General features: G+C 39.9%; 1 protein-coding gene across 5 annotated transcripts in view; it reads left to right on the forward strand.

The window, feature by feature from the left end:
* The window catches only part of astn1 (astrotactin 1), a 351,757-nt gene that overhangs the window by 278,017 nt on the left and 55,019 nt on the right, over nucleotides 1-18,721 (forward strand). For all 5 annotated transcript variants that reach the window (XM_016671748.1, XM_016671746.1, XM_016671747.1 and 2 more), the window contains 3 exons: nucleotides 14,464-14,741; nucleotides 16,342-16,475; nucleotides 16,979-17,130. In XM_016671748.1, the coding sequence (XP_016527234.1) occupies nucleotides 14,464-14,741; nucleotides 16,342-16,475; nucleotides 16,979-17,130 (564 nt within the window). The remainder of the gene's footprint in view (nucleotides 1-14,463; nucleotides 14,742-16,341; nucleotides 16,476-16,978; nucleotides 17,131-18,721) is intronic.

Consider the following 18,721-nt stretch of genomic DNA (forward strand, 5'->3'; position numbering starts at 1 on the left):
CAATACAAACTTGTTTTTCCCCCCCAAGTCCTTCTTTCTTGTTATTGCTCCACCACCAGGAGTTGTTTTTTGTGTGTGTGTGTGTTTTAACATCATTACACCTTATTCAGTTGTCTCTCTGCTGGATTTTGGGTTCATTAAAGCCCTCAAGGTGTTCCTTCATACAGAGAGCAACAGAAACATACATGAGACCACCATCAGTTAAGAGACATTTCTGCTACACTACATTACACTAGTCTTTAGTTGCAGGCAAGCTCACGGTGCTCTGAATTATAGCCTCCGACGATTCTCAGATCTATGAGGAAAAAAGGAGCCAGTGGTGTAATATTTGATGATGGAGCATGCAGGAGGAAAAAGTAATAAATCACTCCTGGCTCTTAACATCTCTCAGCAAACCCACAGCGCTGTAGGCTGACAGCGGATGGGGGGAGATGAGGAGAGATACTGAAGAAAAAGGCAAAGAGACAAGAAGTGGATGAGGCTAGATGGAGAAACAAGGCAACAATTAAACCCCACACTTCTTTCACAGTGCAGCTTTCGCAGTTTCAAATAACTCCATTTAGCTCAGAAAGTTCTCGGCCCAAATGCAAGATACTGTTTTTTTTTTTTATCAAGTATATCAGAATGAAATAATGTTAGGATTTTTTTTTTCCATCTTTATCATATATATAATCCATCTACAATCATTCTTCTAGTTCCAATTCAGCAATCGCCTTCCTCAGTTTTAATACCTTTTGATTTCAGTCAGTTCTTGTAAACTTCAAGCTATCACTACCCCTTGATACTTACCCAGGCTTTCACCATCTTTCCTTTGTTGCCTCCAGTGTAAATACTTTTCCTCCTCCTACCTGTGTTTTAGTTATCGGTGTCCCCAATCATCATCTTTTTTTTTTTTCTTTTTGTGCTGGACTTTAACGTTTTCAGGCTCAGCTGTGGTTACAACCCAGTAGCGATCATCAGTGTGTGAATGTGTGCATGAATGGAAATGACTGATTTCATTGAGGGTCCTGAAAAGTGCTGTACGGATCTGATTTCATTTATCTTCAGCCACTTTATTGCTTAACCATTACTAAATAGCAAGTGAACGTAAAACTGATGGAAAAACACACACACACACACACTCATCCTTTTTTTTTGTTTTTGTTTTTTTTTGGTTCTGCAACTTACCCCAGCCAGCTTCCCTCCAGGCTGACCTGTGAACCAGGTTGGTGTAACATTTGCTGTCTGCAACCAATTCTATGATCTATGGTCACTGCGTCTCGGCTTTGGACCTCATATCTATTATTTAATATTGAACAGCAAAGCTTCAGCTCGCCACCAACTGCCAATAAGTGTAACCGGAATATTTAAAGACGCTAAGTGACGGTCCAAAACTTAGCTATGTTTTATGAGATCAATATTTAACAATACAACAAACAACTTGTCCACACCCACATACATACTGGTTGTTTTAAGCTTTTTTTGGTGCATTTGGACTTTTTTTGTCTGCATGTAAACTGTTTCAGGTGACAAAATAACTTCCCAGAGTGGAGACTTAAAAATATACCTTTATATTTATGTTGGGACTGGGTATCTCTGTTATGTCTCCCTGCTTTGATTAAACTGAAAATATAAGATAAAGTTGGTGTCTGAGAAAAAATAAAACACTTTAGCATTATTTATTCATTGTCCAACATATTTTTTTCAACAATGTCATGAATGTCAACTTCCACAAACATACTCTTGATCAAAACAGTCGTTCCAATTATCAGCAGTACAATTGACATTTGATTTAAGGATGTGAAATAACAGAGTGCTCTGGTGGTGCAGGGGTTAAGCACAACCCACATTTGGAGGTTTTAGTCCTTGACACGGACGTCACAGGTTCGAATCCCAGCCCAATGACCTTTGGCCGCATGTCTTCCTCCGTCTCTCATTACTCATTTTTCTGTCAATTCACTATCAAATAAAGACCCACTAGAGCCAATAAAACCTTTAAAAAAGAATGAGAACAAGGGATGAAACGTAACATCTGACAGGATGGCTGCATTTCCTCTCACTGTAGGCCGTGAGAAACCCAAAGGAAGTCTGTGTGAAAGGGGTGAAAGCAGGCAGAATAAGTGAAAGCGATGAGCAGGCAGATCACCGCGCTGAAAGACAGACAAACGGACAGACAGTGTTGCCGGGTCCCCTCACGGCCCATGAAGGAGATGTCACTAATGGGACTGTCAGGCCGCGGTCAGCAGCCCTAATCAGCACTTAGACAAGCAGCTTCTGCTAACAGCACTCCATGCGCCACGTACTGCTTTAGACATAAAGCTTTCATCAAGGCTTAGTGAACCTCGTCAGATACTGTTGGAGATAACTTCTGCGCGTGTGTTTAAATGTCGGGTTATGTTGGCGGTTTGGATGAGCAGACTGAAGGGCTTTGCCCCGCCGAAAGGGCCTCTGTGGAGCTGCAGACGTGTTGTCACATTAAAGAAATATTGAACTTCAGGAGAGATTTACTTTGGCTGGTTTTCTGCCTGTGATGTAATCCAAGATATTTTCTGTCTCCTTTTTCTGTTAATCCATGTCTGGATTCTTTTTTTTTTTTTTACATGTCAAAATGAATCTTAAAAATCTTCCCACACGTATTTGAAGAATTTTTTCCATCCTTTTCTATCTTGTTCTTATTGAAATACCAGTTTTTCCAGTCAAACTGCATTTTGGGCACTTTTTATGTATCTGAACTAGCTTTAAACTTAAACAGGTAAAAGCACATCAATTCTAACAATCTTATTTTCATGAGTTATCCACAAACCACCCAGTTTTATTCTAGCATGATCTTTTAAAAGTGCAGCATCACATTTCAAGTGACAACAGAATCGCTGCACATTTCCCTTTCTGGCTCAAGCAAGGACCTGAAAGGAGTTTTGAATTCATGCCAACATAAAAAAAATTGTAAGTACTTTAATAATTAATGGTTGTTTTACCCCAGGTCAGATGAGTGTCGGACGCAGCAGATGTTCTGCCTTTGACACTACATCATTAAGTGTTCCTTCAGACGATGAACTGTTGTCAGGCATCTCTGCATTGGTCAACTTTTATTTATGCTTTAACTGTTTTGGTTGATGCGCCTAATTTTAATTTGATTTTAGTCATCCTTAAGCTTGGTGTTCTGCAGGGTTCTGTTATTGGCCCATTTGCTTTCATCCACTAACGGTTGTTAAACAAGATACTAAAATATCTAATACTGAGATGGATTTCAAGCTTCTGTTTCTCAGATTATTGTAGTTCTGCTGTTACTTTCTGCACTAAAACTTCTTTGAAACTAATCCAAGATGCAGCTCCTAGGCTGGAACCCCCAAATTTTCCCATGCTGCACCTGCACTGATCTTTCATTGACGCCGTTCAATACAGAATTCACCTTAAGGTTCTAGTTTTCTTTTAAAACGCTGCTTTGTGCTGAGCATTTATACAGCTCTGAACTTCTCTGACTGCTTGTCATCTCTTGAGGTCACCAAGAGATGACCTCAAGAGAGGTCATCTCTCTTGACCAGCACCTGTGTTGCTGGTGAGCAACACAGGTGAACTGGTCATGATAGCTGCAGAAAGCAAAGAAAAATGATGAACAATACACTGAAATAGTCAATCAAACAGAACTCCTGACAGAGTTGAGCTGAGAGGACTTAGTTAAAAACACAACCACTGTTCAACAGATTCACACCGTCTAACTTTTTAGTAGGACCACAACTCTTCCAGTGAGATGAGCAAGTGTGGCAGAAAATCCGAATCCTCATCTATGTTATTTCGCACCTTATTACTTTATATCGCAAATGGGCAACGCGGTGGGGTTAACAGTATAACAGTCTGCTGTTACCTGCCAACTCTCCTTAAATCATTTACAATCGACCACATATCTTACAGAACCATCTAGATGCTTCCTCTGTAAGATCTCAAAAATGGAAACGAAGGTCTACAAAGCTGATCCAAATTCTCTCCTTCCATCCAACCCTCCTTCCATCTTTATGGAGCAGCACAGATCATCAGTGAGCCGGAGCGTCGTTGCTCACTTGGAGTGTTTTGCCATCAGTTCAGGTGGCACTGCAGTGGGCTCAGAAGATCACTTAACTTATCTGGCCTGCAGCATACACCCCGGACCTCCCAACGCTGTGCTACACATCAGTCAGCAGCGTTCAGACACAGAACCTCTGCCAAGTGCTGTGCACCCCCATGAGCAGTCCTGATGGAAACGATTGAAAACACTCTATGGCTAAACTGGGGTGGTAATATTGCAGTGTGCCAGGGGCTGGAGAATCCTTGTACTCTGTTGCACTTTGAGCTGCATCCATTTTTCTGGATCCTTTTTCTTTTTCTGATCGCTTCTTTTATTATCAGCAGAATGGAGCTGGAAACTGATTGCTTTATACCGTCATATTTAAAAATTGTGATCATAATTTAGATGCCTGAAATGTCACTAAAATTTGAAAATAAATGTAGACATACTGAATTTTTTGAATATCCTTTCATGTCTTTGTAAAAATATGAATAAAGAAAATATTACAGGGGCAGTATGATGTAAAACTGACTTTTGTTTAGCTTTATATCATGCTGTAATGTTATTCCCTCATCAAAAACATACCTTGAGTGTTGCCTTGATTCTTTCATGCATGTTTGAGAAATCCTTTAATCTCCCATGGCAACCATTCAGCTGTGCCAAACGCTTAGTGGTACCAAACGCCGCCTCCGAGGACGAAGGTCTTCCCCTGAGCTGCAGTTTCAAGGCTTCTGAGATTTTGCTTCACAGAGCAACCCTACCCCTCACTCAGCTCCTTCAGACTAGCCATTAGCAATTAGCAAACACCTGGTGGAACTGCACATCTGCTGTGCTCATTATACGAGCTACTTCTCAGTTTAACGCTGGGTAGTAGAGGAACGATGTTGTGATGACGTCCTGAAGGCAGAGTGCTTGAGGGAGCAGGACTGTCCAATTTCAAGGCTTTAAATTACAAAGTCGGTTTTCTTTTAAGTCATATTTGATATCCATAGCATTACTATAACAACATAAGGTAACTTGATTTGCTATAAAATGATTCTACGTGACTGGAAAACACATAATGTTGCCCCGTTGACCGATCTCCTATTTTCACTCATTCGGTATACCCAAATCCTCATTGGAAGGATAAAGATGATTTCCGCTTTCATTTGCTGTTGGCACAGTAGTTTGGTGCATTGAAGTTTGTAGTTTGGTGCACAAGGCACTTTTGGGGGGTCAGGTGTACAGCTTAGGGTTAGCCGAGTAGCTCAGACTAATGAAGCATGGATTTAGGCATTTAGGCATAAGATTGAATAAATTAATTGCACTGATTTTATTTCATATCCTACTGTCCAAAAGTTCAAATTGTTCATCTATTATTTCCATCCACACACACACATCCATCCATTAATTTGCCTGTGAAACCATCCAAAAGCACTCTCGTGTCCAGAAAGTTGGGACAGGGAAAGTCTGAAAATGTGTGGCGAATGGTAGCCGTGGTAACCGTCACTACTTCAGGTTGGTGCCTTCAGGTTAATTACAGCCTGTTGGGCCTCCACACCGGACCTCAATGTATAATTCAGCTTGAAGTGGGGAATCGGAACAATAAAATCCAAGTGGCTGCGTTCCTTTTCTTTTAGATGAATGGTTTTTGATGTCATATTTTCATCTTGATTCTTGGGCTGCTGCCGCTCATTGTTGTTCTTGAAGAGGTTGATTGTGTTGCTGTAGCAAATTTCGCCGAGGAGTTTAAGTGTTGTTGCACCACAAAGCATTTAAACCATGCTTACACCCACTTTACACGTACCCGTTCCTCTCCGTCTCAGCCATTTTAAGCCACCGCTTTCTCACCTACACAAAAACATCCAAATTGTGTTTCCCGCACCTCTCTCTCCGTCCCCCCTTCCCTCCTGAACAAGCACATTGACAAACAAACGCTGTACCACCGCCACCTCCTTCCCTCTCAAAGCCTTCAAGCAGAAACAATCCCGGTGAATTTAAGTCTGGCCCTTCATCCGCCCAGAAAGTTGCACAGCTTTTTTTTAATATATATATCTATATATATCTATATATATATAGATATATATATTCGCAATTTGCTCCAGCTGGAAGCTGGCAGAGTGTCCCCCCGCTGCTGTGAATTATCGGGTACAAACTGCGTTTCGGTTGCCTACGAAAGGTGTCGTTGCACGCACATGCATTTGTGCACACAAACGGAGTGCAACTGCACGGCACATCTGAGAAGATATGCCTGTCACACAGATTTGCTTAGGCACGCTGCTGTATTCTATTTTGTAGTTTGGGGAGTTAAGAACGCATCACACAGACCGACAAACAGCAGAGGCACATTGTTTGTCTTGTGTCTCTTTCAGTTTGCTCTGTGCTGCCTCTAATTCTGTTTATCGTCTCTCTTCATACTTACAATTGGAACGATCTGTCCAAAGCTTTTCTCTTTTTTTTCTCCTTTTTTTTATATGCAGCTTTCCATCTCACTGCTTTCCCATTTACTAAGCCAGTGCCTGCCCTAATTTCCAACATTCTCAGATCAGTGGGAGCTCATGATTATGCTCCATAACCATGTAATGTTCATCTCAGCCAGGCACGTTTAGAAGGTTAGGCATGATTTGCCCTCCTTTTTTTGTCTGCTAAATAATGGAGCGTGTACGTTGGTGTCCCCTCTTTCCCCTCTTTGTGGCCGCATGAGTGATCCGCTAGCACCATCTAGTGGCTGCGTGTCGACGCGTTTCTCATTGACTCATGAGCTCAATGGGGTTACATTTACGGCACTCCCAAAAGGACGGAGGAGAGCTGGAGTTCACCCGGGAAAAAAAATTTAAAAAAGGAGCTTCGGCGGTGTCAAGCGAGGCATTTAGTTTAAAAAAAAAAAACCAGCATTAAAAATGAGCTTGATGGTGTCAAGGGCTGAAGTCACGGCGCTTTGATCTGAAAGATGAATGGTGATTTAAGGAGTCGATGTTTCACAAAGAGGCCTGATGAAATGTGGTATAACGAGGCTCTGCGCCGCTGCAACAGGCAGGAAATGAGGGCTTTTGCTCCAAAAAAAGCGGTAATATATTCGCACAAACAACATGTGAGGATTACGTGCTTAAACGTCTCTTTATCCTCTCCCTTCCATGTGTTTCTCCTCTCTCCTCTTCTCTCATACAAATTTATGGGAACTTGAAAGCATATTTTTGTAAACAGAAGGACTGACTTGAGTCACTGAGTGGCGGATGAGCAGGAGATGGATCTCATCGCCGAGCGTGGGTGGAATGGGTGGATAGAGTGGTATTATAGGAATCTGAATAGCTCCGAGCTCCATCTGTTGTGTACCATAGAGCTGATGAGTCACTTGGCCTGATAGAACTTGGGTCAAAAGAGCCCCGAATTCCCAACTTTATACCCACACACACGCTGAATCGCTCAGATAAACAGAAAGCTGCTCATGATGCGAGTTAGTTCTGTGGGTTTGGTTTGCTGACGCTCACCAGGTATAAGATGGTCTTAAAGGTCACGTTTACCACTTCTGTCAGGACAAACCTCAATTTCTACAACACTACCAACAACAAACTGTGATTAGGCATGAATTAGTTAAAGTTACTGTTGCAGGCAAGCCACAGCTATCAGTTCACGTTTAAACTTGTAAGGTGAACAAAATCTCAAACTTTTTCAACACGATGATAAAATCTAATTGGTCACAACACCTAACAGATTATCTGTAATCAGTGCTTAACTGATTACAGATAAATGGTGCATGAGCAATTAGTTTGGAGATTTAACTTTTTCTTTTTTCCTCTTTAATTATGTTTATCAGATGGTGGTAAACACTGTTGCATTGCTTCGAAAAGGTTGCCGGTTTGATTCCTGGTCTTTCTGCAATGAAATTGAACGAAAGGTTGGGCTGGCTTCCTCTCAGAGTCCAAGAACATTTCTGTTGGTTGGTTAGTCTCTCTAAATTACCCTGAGCGTATGCATGTATGTGTGTATTTGCATGGTTGTTTGTCCTGTGTATAGCTGTGTTAAGGACAAGCAGGCTGAGGCAAAAGGCTGATGGATGTTTATTTGTAGTAAAGCCTTTTGAAATGAAAATATAAATCATAATGCATTATTCAGATTTTTTTTAAATAAAAGCAACAATAGGCCAATGCTGTTGGGCATCCTTTATTTTACCTTAATACTGGCAAGTGAATGTTTGAGAGGCTAATAGAAATATTAAAAATTATTGTGCAGCACACAGATCAGGAATGAGATTAGCTACTGTTTAGCAAATATTGGCTACATTACTAAAAGGTCAAACTAGGAGGAGAACTATATTAAGGTATTGGGTTTTTTTTCTTTCTATTTCCCCTTTTGTCATGTTTTGTGGTGAGACATTGACTTTGTCAGTCCTTTTAATGCATTTACTTTTCTCTTTGTGGCCTATTGTCTTATCATTTCTCTTCAAACCAACATACAGCTTGTCTAAAGCTGTAAAAAGAAAAGCACTCATCAGCTCATGCAGTGTTGAAGCTGACAGCTGCTTTGATACATCTGTGAATGCAGCTTCCAGTTTAAAGGGACCTGAAGCTCCTCTGAAGGACATCAAACAAAGAAGAGAGACTTTGTAGCATGCAAGAAGCAAAGAACGTTGTGGAAAATATGTCTATTGTATTTAAGTCGAGTCAATATATAGACTAAGCCGTTTAAGCTATTCAGAGGAGTACTTACATTGTCCTGCTGCACTACCAACGTGTGCTCGAGTTTAACATTGTAAACTGATGGATTTCCTTCAAGATTATTTCAATTAAATCCAGTGGTACAGGTCCTGAATCAACAACACAATCCCGGCAATGCAAAGAAAAGCAATTTAAAATTTCGGAAAACCATTTTTTTTGAGATTTTTCTTTTCTAAAATGCATGCTATTTCGTTACGTCACATTCTTATAATTCATCTATGAACGCTAACCTTTACTGAGGCACCTTCAGTGCCTTTAGATGTTCTGGGTTTTTCTGTGACCTTGATGATTTCATTTATTGCTGTTTAGAATAAATAAATTCTGTGTTTTCCTTCTGTCTTTTTTAGCTAGTTGCTAAGCTAAATCTCAAGGAAATGACATGTCAGGAAATGCTAATGACACGGTAGGGAACGTCCTCTTTGGGGCATAGCTTAGACAGAGGCTAACAAAGGAGATCACAAACTCTTCTTGGGTGCCATTTTGTCTCTTACCTCCTAAAGGTGGCATGAGAATGAATCTGCTGTATTTTGGTATTAATAAATGGACTTCATTAATTCAACCCACTGACTCTTTTTCAACCTCATACATCAAGAACTCGGCATGGAGAACGGATGATTTTCCACATTACACAATTTTAACAACTGGACAGTCATGTTTTCACATGGGGGCAGATTGTTATCCCATCAAGAACGGAAAAAAATCTAAAATCATTTTTTATTCGCTCGGGTTATCTTTGATATTAAAATTTGTATCATTGTCTGATGCATGAAAAGCATGAAAATACAAAATCTGTAAGGAGGCAAATAATTATTTTCTCAGGAATGTGATCTTCATAAAGCTGTGGAAAAATAAAAAATTGAATCAATTTCAAAAATGAACTTTAAATTTGATATCAGCAGGTTTTCCTTCCTGAGGCTTATGTCCAAGTTATACAAGCTAAGTTGCTCCTGTACAAATATCAGTGTTAAGGAACAGGAAGTCCTGCCAATACTTCATGCACCTACGCCTCACAACACCAGGTTTAACCTTCACTTTCAGGTACAAGTAGAGTTATTTTTTTCCCTGTTGGCGATGAGCTCATCCCTGCATTTAAAGGTCAGGCATGCATTTTCTCATAATCATTCCACTCTCTGGCTTTTGTGGCACGAGCAGTCACTGTTGAGACGAAGACCATTGAGAGGTCCCCATATTTCAGGTAATGTTTCATTTTCGACCAGCTTTTATCACCCAATTTATAATTCATAAAACAGTCGCAGTGAGTAAGGAGAAACGTTAATGCTCTTTTTGTGCCAGTCTCTTCAAACTCTTTTACGCCACAGATTCCCTAAGGGTATACATGACTGAGCCTAAATATAATCTACATTTCTAGCAAAGCTGGAAATGTTTTTTTTTCTCTGCGTTTGGTGAGTTTTATTGTGCAAAGCAACGGCTTGAAAAAGAAAGTCTGATTGTTTACAATCCACAATGGTGTCCTGTTGATGCAAAGTTTGATTCGAAGTTATTCAAGCCTCTAGCAGAAACTTTAGAGGTTTAAATTTAGCTCTAATGTCAAAATACCATTGGAAATCCAAAAACGTGAAGAGAATTAATGCAACACCAATAAAGACTTCTCACTTAATTGGTTAGAAGGTTATAAATTGCATGTGATTTTTAAAAAAATAAAATCATCTATAAACAAATACGTATTTTTCCAATGTTTTTATTCCTTTTTAAAAGTTTTATCCTTTGAGAGATGCCTGTCTTATTCATTTACTGCCGGCAACAAACTTCTTGATTGAATGGATACAAATGCGCATTAATAGTATGAATAATTAACACAATAATTTTGAGCTCATTTGTGCCCAAAGTTGGAACCTCATGACCAAAACCTGAAATCAAAGCTTCAGCACAAACAAGAAAACTTGTGTGATGATGTTTTCCCTTTTTAAAAGGCCTATTGATTGCATCAAATAGAGTTGGTATTGGATTAATAAAACAAATCGCTTGTGTTATTTCTGGGAGCAACATTCTTACTAAGTTCTTCTGTGGTAAAAAGAAATACTAAACAGGTACTTTATATATCAGATATAAAGCTGAGCTCAGTGTTTCATTTGTAGCAAAGTGAATTTTACCAAAACACAATGCTTTGAAAAATTATTCATGTCCCTTTTTTATGTCTTGTCACAATGAAAGAATTCAACATTTAGTGTGTTTTTTTTATGTGATAGACCGAATCAGCACAAAAAAACCAACATGGTAATTCAACCTGTTGCATCTTGAGAAGTTGTGATGGTGCTTTTCTCAGCAAGGATAGAGAAGCTAAACATAGCAATCAATGTAACATTTTCCTTCCACTTCACATTTTTACTCTAATTTTTGGCATTACTACTTCACATAAAAACCCTTTAAACCATGGATTTCTGTGGGTGTAGCGTGAGAAGTTTTAAAAAATCGCAGAAGAAGCTTTTCTAAAAGGCACCAGTCTGTGCTTTTTTTGTTTAGTTTCTAATTTCTCAAGTTTCTCAGAGGTGGAGGAAACTTAATGTGATTATTTGCTATGCATGTCGAGTCATCGGGTGTCGCCGGGCCGGGCCGGGCCGCTCATCCATTTTAATATCCCCCAGCAGTCTGAGTTGACAGTGAGCACTGCTGAACCAAACCAAAACTAAACTGAACTAATCATTGCCAATTCTCCTTGCCCTACAAGGCTCTCGCCTGGTCTAATAAAACTGCCACATTTAATTTCCGTCTGCCAAAAGGTGGCAAGTGAAGATGGAATGATGAGAGCTGATTAGTAGGAAGTGAGCCAGCTTGACAGGGATGGATTAAAGTTTGGCCGGTCAGAGGTGCAAGTGCGCAGACATCCATGGCAACGCTTTGAATGCAAATTGTTATTAACGTTGTAGCTCTCACAAAGGAGATTTTTTTATACGTCAATGTTTCAGCTGTTTAAATTCTTAGATGTATCAAAAAGTTCAAAACAGGTTTTCTAAAACATTGCAGTTTTTTCCCTTGAACTTCAGTCAGATCTTTTTACCTTCCCTTTGATTGGCACAGCCCTCCATTTCTCAAAAGCAGAACTTTATATATAGCTTCTAGCTGAAATGACTGTTCTTGAAGAATATTACTAGATACAAGGTGTTTTGATAAGATCCCAGTGGTAATGCCAATGGATATTTTTCTCCCTTTATGCTATATTTGACAGAGCTAATGTGGTTTTTCTTAGGTTGGTGTATATTTGTAGGAGGTTATGTTTTCCCCAGAAACATTAATTTCCCCTCACGGTTCCACAGCTGGGTGTGATTGTTCGTTCATTTTTGTATCAGCAGCCTCTTTCCGTGTCCCGGCTGTTTACTCCTTCATTTCCATTTCCTGTGTCTTTTACTGATTTCACACAGACTGATCTGTTTCGTCAGGGTTGGCTTTGCTTTCGGTTCTTGTTCTCAAGGCTGGATATGCTTACTTGAGTTTTCCACTTAAAGTTTCTCACCTGATAACTTTGAAGGCAGCAGAAAAAATGTATGACCACGTAGTATGGCTAAGCACGGTTCTAGGTTGTTTGGTTTGATCTGTTCCAACCCATCCATCCATCTATCGGATATATCCAGTTATTTTCTTAGGGCCACAGAGAGCTGGTCCCCATCTCCAACAGTAATTGGTCGAGAGACGATGTACACCCTGGACAGATCACCAGTCTGTCACAGGGCAACATAGAGATTACACAAGACATACACACGCTCACATAAGGGTAATTTAGAGAGATCTATTTCCCTGATCGTCACGCTTTTGGACTGCAGCAGGAAGCCTGCATTCAGAAAGCACATGCTGAGATTTTAACCCAGAAAGCTCCCAACTTTATTTTTTATTTTGTGGATTGTTTTGAAACGAAGATGAAGCAGCTCTGCTCTTTTCTACATTAATAGTTAATAATCATGACTGATTCATATTGAAATATTTTATGCAAATGGTCTCTATAGTAACAAAAATTGCCTAAAAGGCTTGATTGTATTATTTTGACTTGCACATTGCGTGTAAGTTGTATTTGGTTGGTTGTTTTTCTGAAAAGGACTTTAGTTTCAGCTGTTGAAATACTTGAGATTCAGCAAAGTATTTAAACAGCTCTTTTTGCATATAAGCACGCTGCGTACACAAGCACAACTGACCGTGGTAAGACCCTCCTCCTGGCTCTGATTGGTTGTTTCTGGGAGCGGTGTATTTCTGCAGATGGCAGTAGGACCACTGAGAGGACATGTAGAAGCTTGGGTTTTTTTCAAAGATCATCTGGCTCATATTCTATCAGGACATAGAGACAGTTTTGACAAATAATAAAAATATTTTTATAACAGTTATTTCTAAGAAAGAAAGCTGATGCTTAAAAAAAAAAGTTACGCCTTCAAGCATGACTTAAATTTTCAGCTGTTCACAAATGAAGTGGAGAAAGGCTTTATTGAAGACTTGTGCAAACAAACATTTGGACATAGTCAAGCATTGTTCTTTAGGTCTTTGTTGCTGCTATTGACATTGCACAAAGTGGATAAAATAATGGTAAAAGAGAAAATACCTTGAAATTCCTCTTACAATCAAGTCCAGAGGATCTCAGTGACAGACACTGAACCAGATATGATCAAGGATGTAAATCGTTTTGGCCCTGAGTGGATTAGAGCAAATTCACCATAATTCCTATTTGTGTACCGTAAGTAACAAATCCTTGAAGTTTATGTTGCGCAATCATTTCGCAGCAAAACACAGCGGCTGCAGTAACTCATAGCCAGTCCCGTCTTGATACGACTTTTATTTTAATGAATTCATGTAAAACTAAAAAAAGACTCCATAAAATACCTCCCCTCCCTCTACATAAACGAGAAAACGTCTCCCGCTTTATTTGTTCCACCTCTGTATTTCCTTGGCTTCCTGTTTTTAAATCGGGCACATTTCAAATTATTCACTCTCATTGTGGGCTTAACCGTAAAAGTGAAAATGTAAGCGCTATGGGTCTCTGATAATGGATTGTTAAAAAAACAAGAACAGGAGGCATCAGCTGTATTTATCATAGTCGGCAGAGAAACTATGATCAGAATGGTTCTCAACAAATTATCACAATTGCTACATCATTTATGGAATATCCTCAGTTGTACGCACAAATTTCCTTGATGTCATCTTTTTTTCAAGTTTGGATGTCAAATTAAGATTTCCTGCATTAAAGTGTGCTGAAAGTAAATTGATTAAAGTTTCTAGAGAACAAAGTCCCTATTAATCTGATTTTCATCTCATTTGCTGGAGAAGAGCTAAATTTAATGTTATTTTTTCTAATGGGTTATAAATTGAAAGGCAGAGCCAGGGATTTTACTTTGCTGGCTTGTGTTTTATCTTTGTCTGATGTTATTGCTGGTGTATTTGTGTGTGTGTGTGTGTCAAACTCTAAACTCAGAGCTAGAGGAAAGGAAAAGAAATAAAATCAATAAAGGAGTCGCATCTAGCGCAGTGTAAACATTTCATTGTTCAGCACAGACACAACACAAAGCTCCAATTATTTACACCCCTTCTCATGTATTCTGCCTATGATGCAGAAAGAATAAAAAACTCCAAAAGAAAGATATGGCAATTTAGGAATATAAATATAAATGCTTTGTAGTTTTGCCACAGCGCTACAGAAAAATGTTCCCTCAGTTCTGCTGTATTTTATTCCCACACCCCACGACTTTTTTTTCCCCTCATCCTTCTGCATGAAAACTGTGCCTTTAATCTATATCACCTGGCTGTTTGTACATGCAGGTAACTCTCCTTCAGAGGAGTCTGAGGAGCGGGACAAGGAGCCCAGGACGTTGACTTACCCGGCGTACATTGCCAGCCTCCTGGACACGGGCGCCAAGCGCATGGCGGCCGGTGTCAGGATGGACTGCAACAGCCAGGGCCAGTGCCCGCGCTCCTGCCACCTCTGCCACATGAGTCCCAGGGCGGCACAGGGGCGGCAGCAGTCTGAACCCGTCCTCCTGAAAATCACCAAAGCTGCTCCCATCTATGAATTAGTGTCCAACAACGAGACCTATCAGGTTTGTGGAATGTTTTTTTTTCCTGATTTTTCTCAGTGCCATACTTTGAACGTTCAAAAGACCTATTTTTGCACAACTTTTATTTTTCCACTAAGTTCAAATTTATCCTCCCCAGAAATTGATTTGTGTTTCCAGAGTCGAAGAAAAATTGCCCTCACGGTCTCCTACTTCTTCTGTCAAATTGTTGTATTTTGTACTTTGATGTGCAAAGGCTTTTCCACGCCTTCGAATCTGAGCTGGAACTTTATGCCTAAAGACAGCATTTAATAATCCAGGCATGAGGACGGCTGCATGATCATTAAAACCACACTGAGTCCATCAGCTGGCTCCCCGCTATGCAGCCTTCTATGTGCATAACAGTATGTGTGACATCCCAGACCTTAAGCCCTCATTAGGAAACACAAAGAACCTACCAGGGAAGCATTTCTCTTTCAGTTTCACACCTTGCTCTTTGGAAAGCATGCCATGCCGCGGGGCTGCCGGGCTGTTCTGTGACTTATTTGATTCCATCAATATTGTACGTCGAAAAAGCTTCTGCTCCTGCAGGATGAAGAAGCGGTCGATATCGGGGCTGTACATGTCTGAGAGCCTTTATCGCCAAGCTCAGTCGGACAGACACAGCTGCTATTGATGGAAACTTCTGAAATTATTGGTGTAGACACTCACCAAGACAAAACACAACAGCTCCAATTTGATTGAATATTTCTGTATGTTTTGTTGTTGTTTTTTTCTTTTACTGCCCACTAAAGCACAATTTATAAGAAAAGGCGTAATTTGTTCCTAAATTAGTCACGTATTTACACACGATTTTTAGTAAGTGGGCTTCAAATTTGCTCTTGCAAGTCACCTGCTACGCTTTTTTCAACTCAAGTAAACTTTTGACTCCAACAAAGTTGTTGCATATTTCTGTTTGCATTGCCACACAAAGGTATTCGTACATTTTCACATTGCAGCCGAAAACTTAAATTAATTTTCTTGTGATCGAGCAACACCAGGTACTGCACTCCCCTTCTGTTTGACACACCCAAATAAAATCCAATGAAATCCTGCTGCTTTTATTTCAAGACCTGAAATGTATGTTGAAATTTCTGCTTTCCCTGCAGTCTGACAGAGCTGCAAGGAAAGACAATTGGGCCGAGCGTTCAGTCTCTAGATGTGCAAAGCCGGTCGAGACACTCGCCATAAGACTTTGTAGAAATGCAGTTTTACAAATTGTTAGCTCAGCGGGAATGAAAGACAAATTCACAGCCCACTTTTTAGATAATTTACTTTAAATAATGAAAACAATTTATTCTTTTTTCTCATATGAGTATAAACGTCTGTAAATCAGAGCTCAACTGAGATATGCCACTATGCATAAACTGTGTTTACAGTGATAATAAATTTGTTGAAATGACCAATTAACAGGACGTTTAAGTTGCTCTCTCGTCCCAACTCCAGCTATCTCGGCTACAGTATGTCTCACAGCCTTGGAATCTGCACATTACCCATAAAACCTAACGATAAACAACCATATATGTCTGGCATATATTAGTAATTGCTATTAAAATTAAGGCTGTGTTTGCCTCGCCTCTAATCCTCGGCTTTCTCGTCCTTGCAGGCTCTCCAGGACGCGATGATGAGCATGCTGTGGTGCTCAGGCAAAGGCGACGTTATTGATGACTGGTGTCGATGTGATTCCAGCGCGTTTGGTACAGATGGACTGCCCACCTGTGCCCCGCTTCCTCAACCCATGTTAGTGAAACAACATTACCTTACCTTTCAACCCACTCGGAAGGGATGTGAGAAATGCCATCTGTCATTTTACCAGCAGAAATCAATCTCCTTCCGGCGCGGACTCGAGCAATGTGCCATCAGCCTCTGTGGATACTCGATATTTAATTGCGCCCAAACGTCACAACGATCAATGGTTTATTCCTCCTGTCCGCTGAGGGTGTGCTATTCAATTAAACAAACTGGTGTATATCGATTGGCTCCCAGGGCAACCCGTGTATACAAAATTCTTGGTGCTTCGTACGGCAGCGCCAAACGTCCACTCTAGAGCGAATCAGACGTTGGGAGACAAACAGCCCGACTTTCTCCTCCAACAGCAGTGTTTGTGATCGTGTTTTTATTTAGCTCGCAGGTGTGTGAATCAGGAAGGGTGATGTTGGCTGTCAGTTGCGGTAAAAGGTCTCCACGTTGACAGGACGCTTCACGGCGGCGCCCGTTCTCCGTCTTTGTCCCTCTGTTACCAGGCTGAAGCTGTCTTACACCTACGAGCCCAGCAGCTCATTGGTCATCATGGAGTGGAACCACACGGAGCCACCAATCGGCATACGCATCGTCGACTACCTCATCAGCCAGGAGAAGGTGACGGAGAGGACGGACCACTCTAAACTTGAGACAGGTACGTCGCTTTAGAGCGGCCATAAATAAAAGTCACCGGCGGAAAGATTGTGAGGTATATTCACATTTCCATGGACGCAGTGAGAGTTATTTATGGGACATGAATCGTGAAATCCGTCAGAAATCGCCACCATTATTTGCTGTAGCACAGGGGTTTCAATACAATGATCCATTTCTACTCTCGCTCCTACAAAATAAAATCCATCTACAGCCACAAAACCTACAGAAGCCAACCTCTTTATCCACCAGGTGTTTTGATAGAAAATTTAATTAAAAATTAAAAGTTACTTTTTAACGTGGATCATTTTGTTTTCATTCAATAAATACATTTTCATTAACAGATGGATATGTCTATGCATCTTCAGTTATGCTGATAATAACAAAATAAAAATAGTGTTTGTCGTAACACATCTTGTGACGGTTAATAATATTTCATGACCCCTGGAAAAAAAAATAGGGATATATGACATTTTTTTATACACACAAACCATGTTGTATTTTGGTATTAAAGTTCCAAAATAAAATGTACTTAACTGTTCCATAATTGAGAAAAGAAAAAATAGGAACATGTATTGCTTTCATAAAGACCTGAATATGCCCTTTGTTTTTGTTTTTTTATAGAAAAACAAAGAAAAGCCTGCTTGAAAAAATGAAATGACATAATTTCCAACTAAATGACATAATACTAGTAATGGAAATCTATAGATAGATAGATAGATAGATAGATAGATAGATAGATAGATAGTGAAATGTGAATATGTCACTTTTAAGTCCAAAGTGACATAAAAGTGACTATCTATCTATCTCTGCTAAAACTAACCTCTGTTTTTTCAAATATTTCTTCTTTCTGAATCACTTCATTTTCGAGTGGTTAAAGAGCGACGGGTTACAGAGCTCTGTTTCAGGCCCTGCTTTAGATTGTTATTTTGAAGGCTGCCACAAGATGGTGTACATCAGTAATAAAGAAAAATAGCATACAGTAAGTACAGGAGTTCACCTCAGTAACATTTTTTTGAAAGATATTCACACATTTATTTTTTGTATATATTTGCTGTTAGTGTCTGGAATAATTATCTTGATTTTATTTATTTATTTATTTTTTATTCTTTTTGGATGGGTTGAGGAACGGCAACATAACAGATCTGTGGCCAACAATGAAATTCCACCTAATTTGAAACAAATGTGTTACGATTATTACTATAAAAACAATCCAAATTTCTCTTTTAATGGGGTACATGTACTTTCTTGCTCATTTATATGGATTTACCTATTGAGGGGTTTTTTTCCCCTCGTGTTTTCACTGAAAACAGGAAGCTATATGGCGAGCCAGTGAACCAGCAGGAGGGTGTGTAACTACCCATGACAGAGAGCAGAGATACTTGGCCGACCCTAAATGAGCAGAAACTGGCAAAACAGGGACAGTTTATTTTAGCCATAATGATCCTATCCATAATGCACACTGCTGCAGTTCCCCTTGAGTACCAGAGTTTGTTGTAGCGTAATGAGGGAATAAACTGTACGTGTCAGATCCGTGAGGATTATTAATCAATAACGCTGCTTCAGAACGCAGAGAAAGGAAAATCGCACGCTGT

The sequence above is a fragment of the Poecilia formosa genome, unplaced genomic scaffold (assembly GCF_000485575.1).
Source record: "Poecilia formosa unplaced genomic scaffold, Poecilia_formosa-5.1.2 Scaffold49, whole genome shotgun sequence".
Taxonomy (NCBI): Eukaryota; Metazoa; Chordata; class Actinopteri; order Cyprinodontiformes; family Poeciliidae; genus Poecilia; species Poecilia formosa.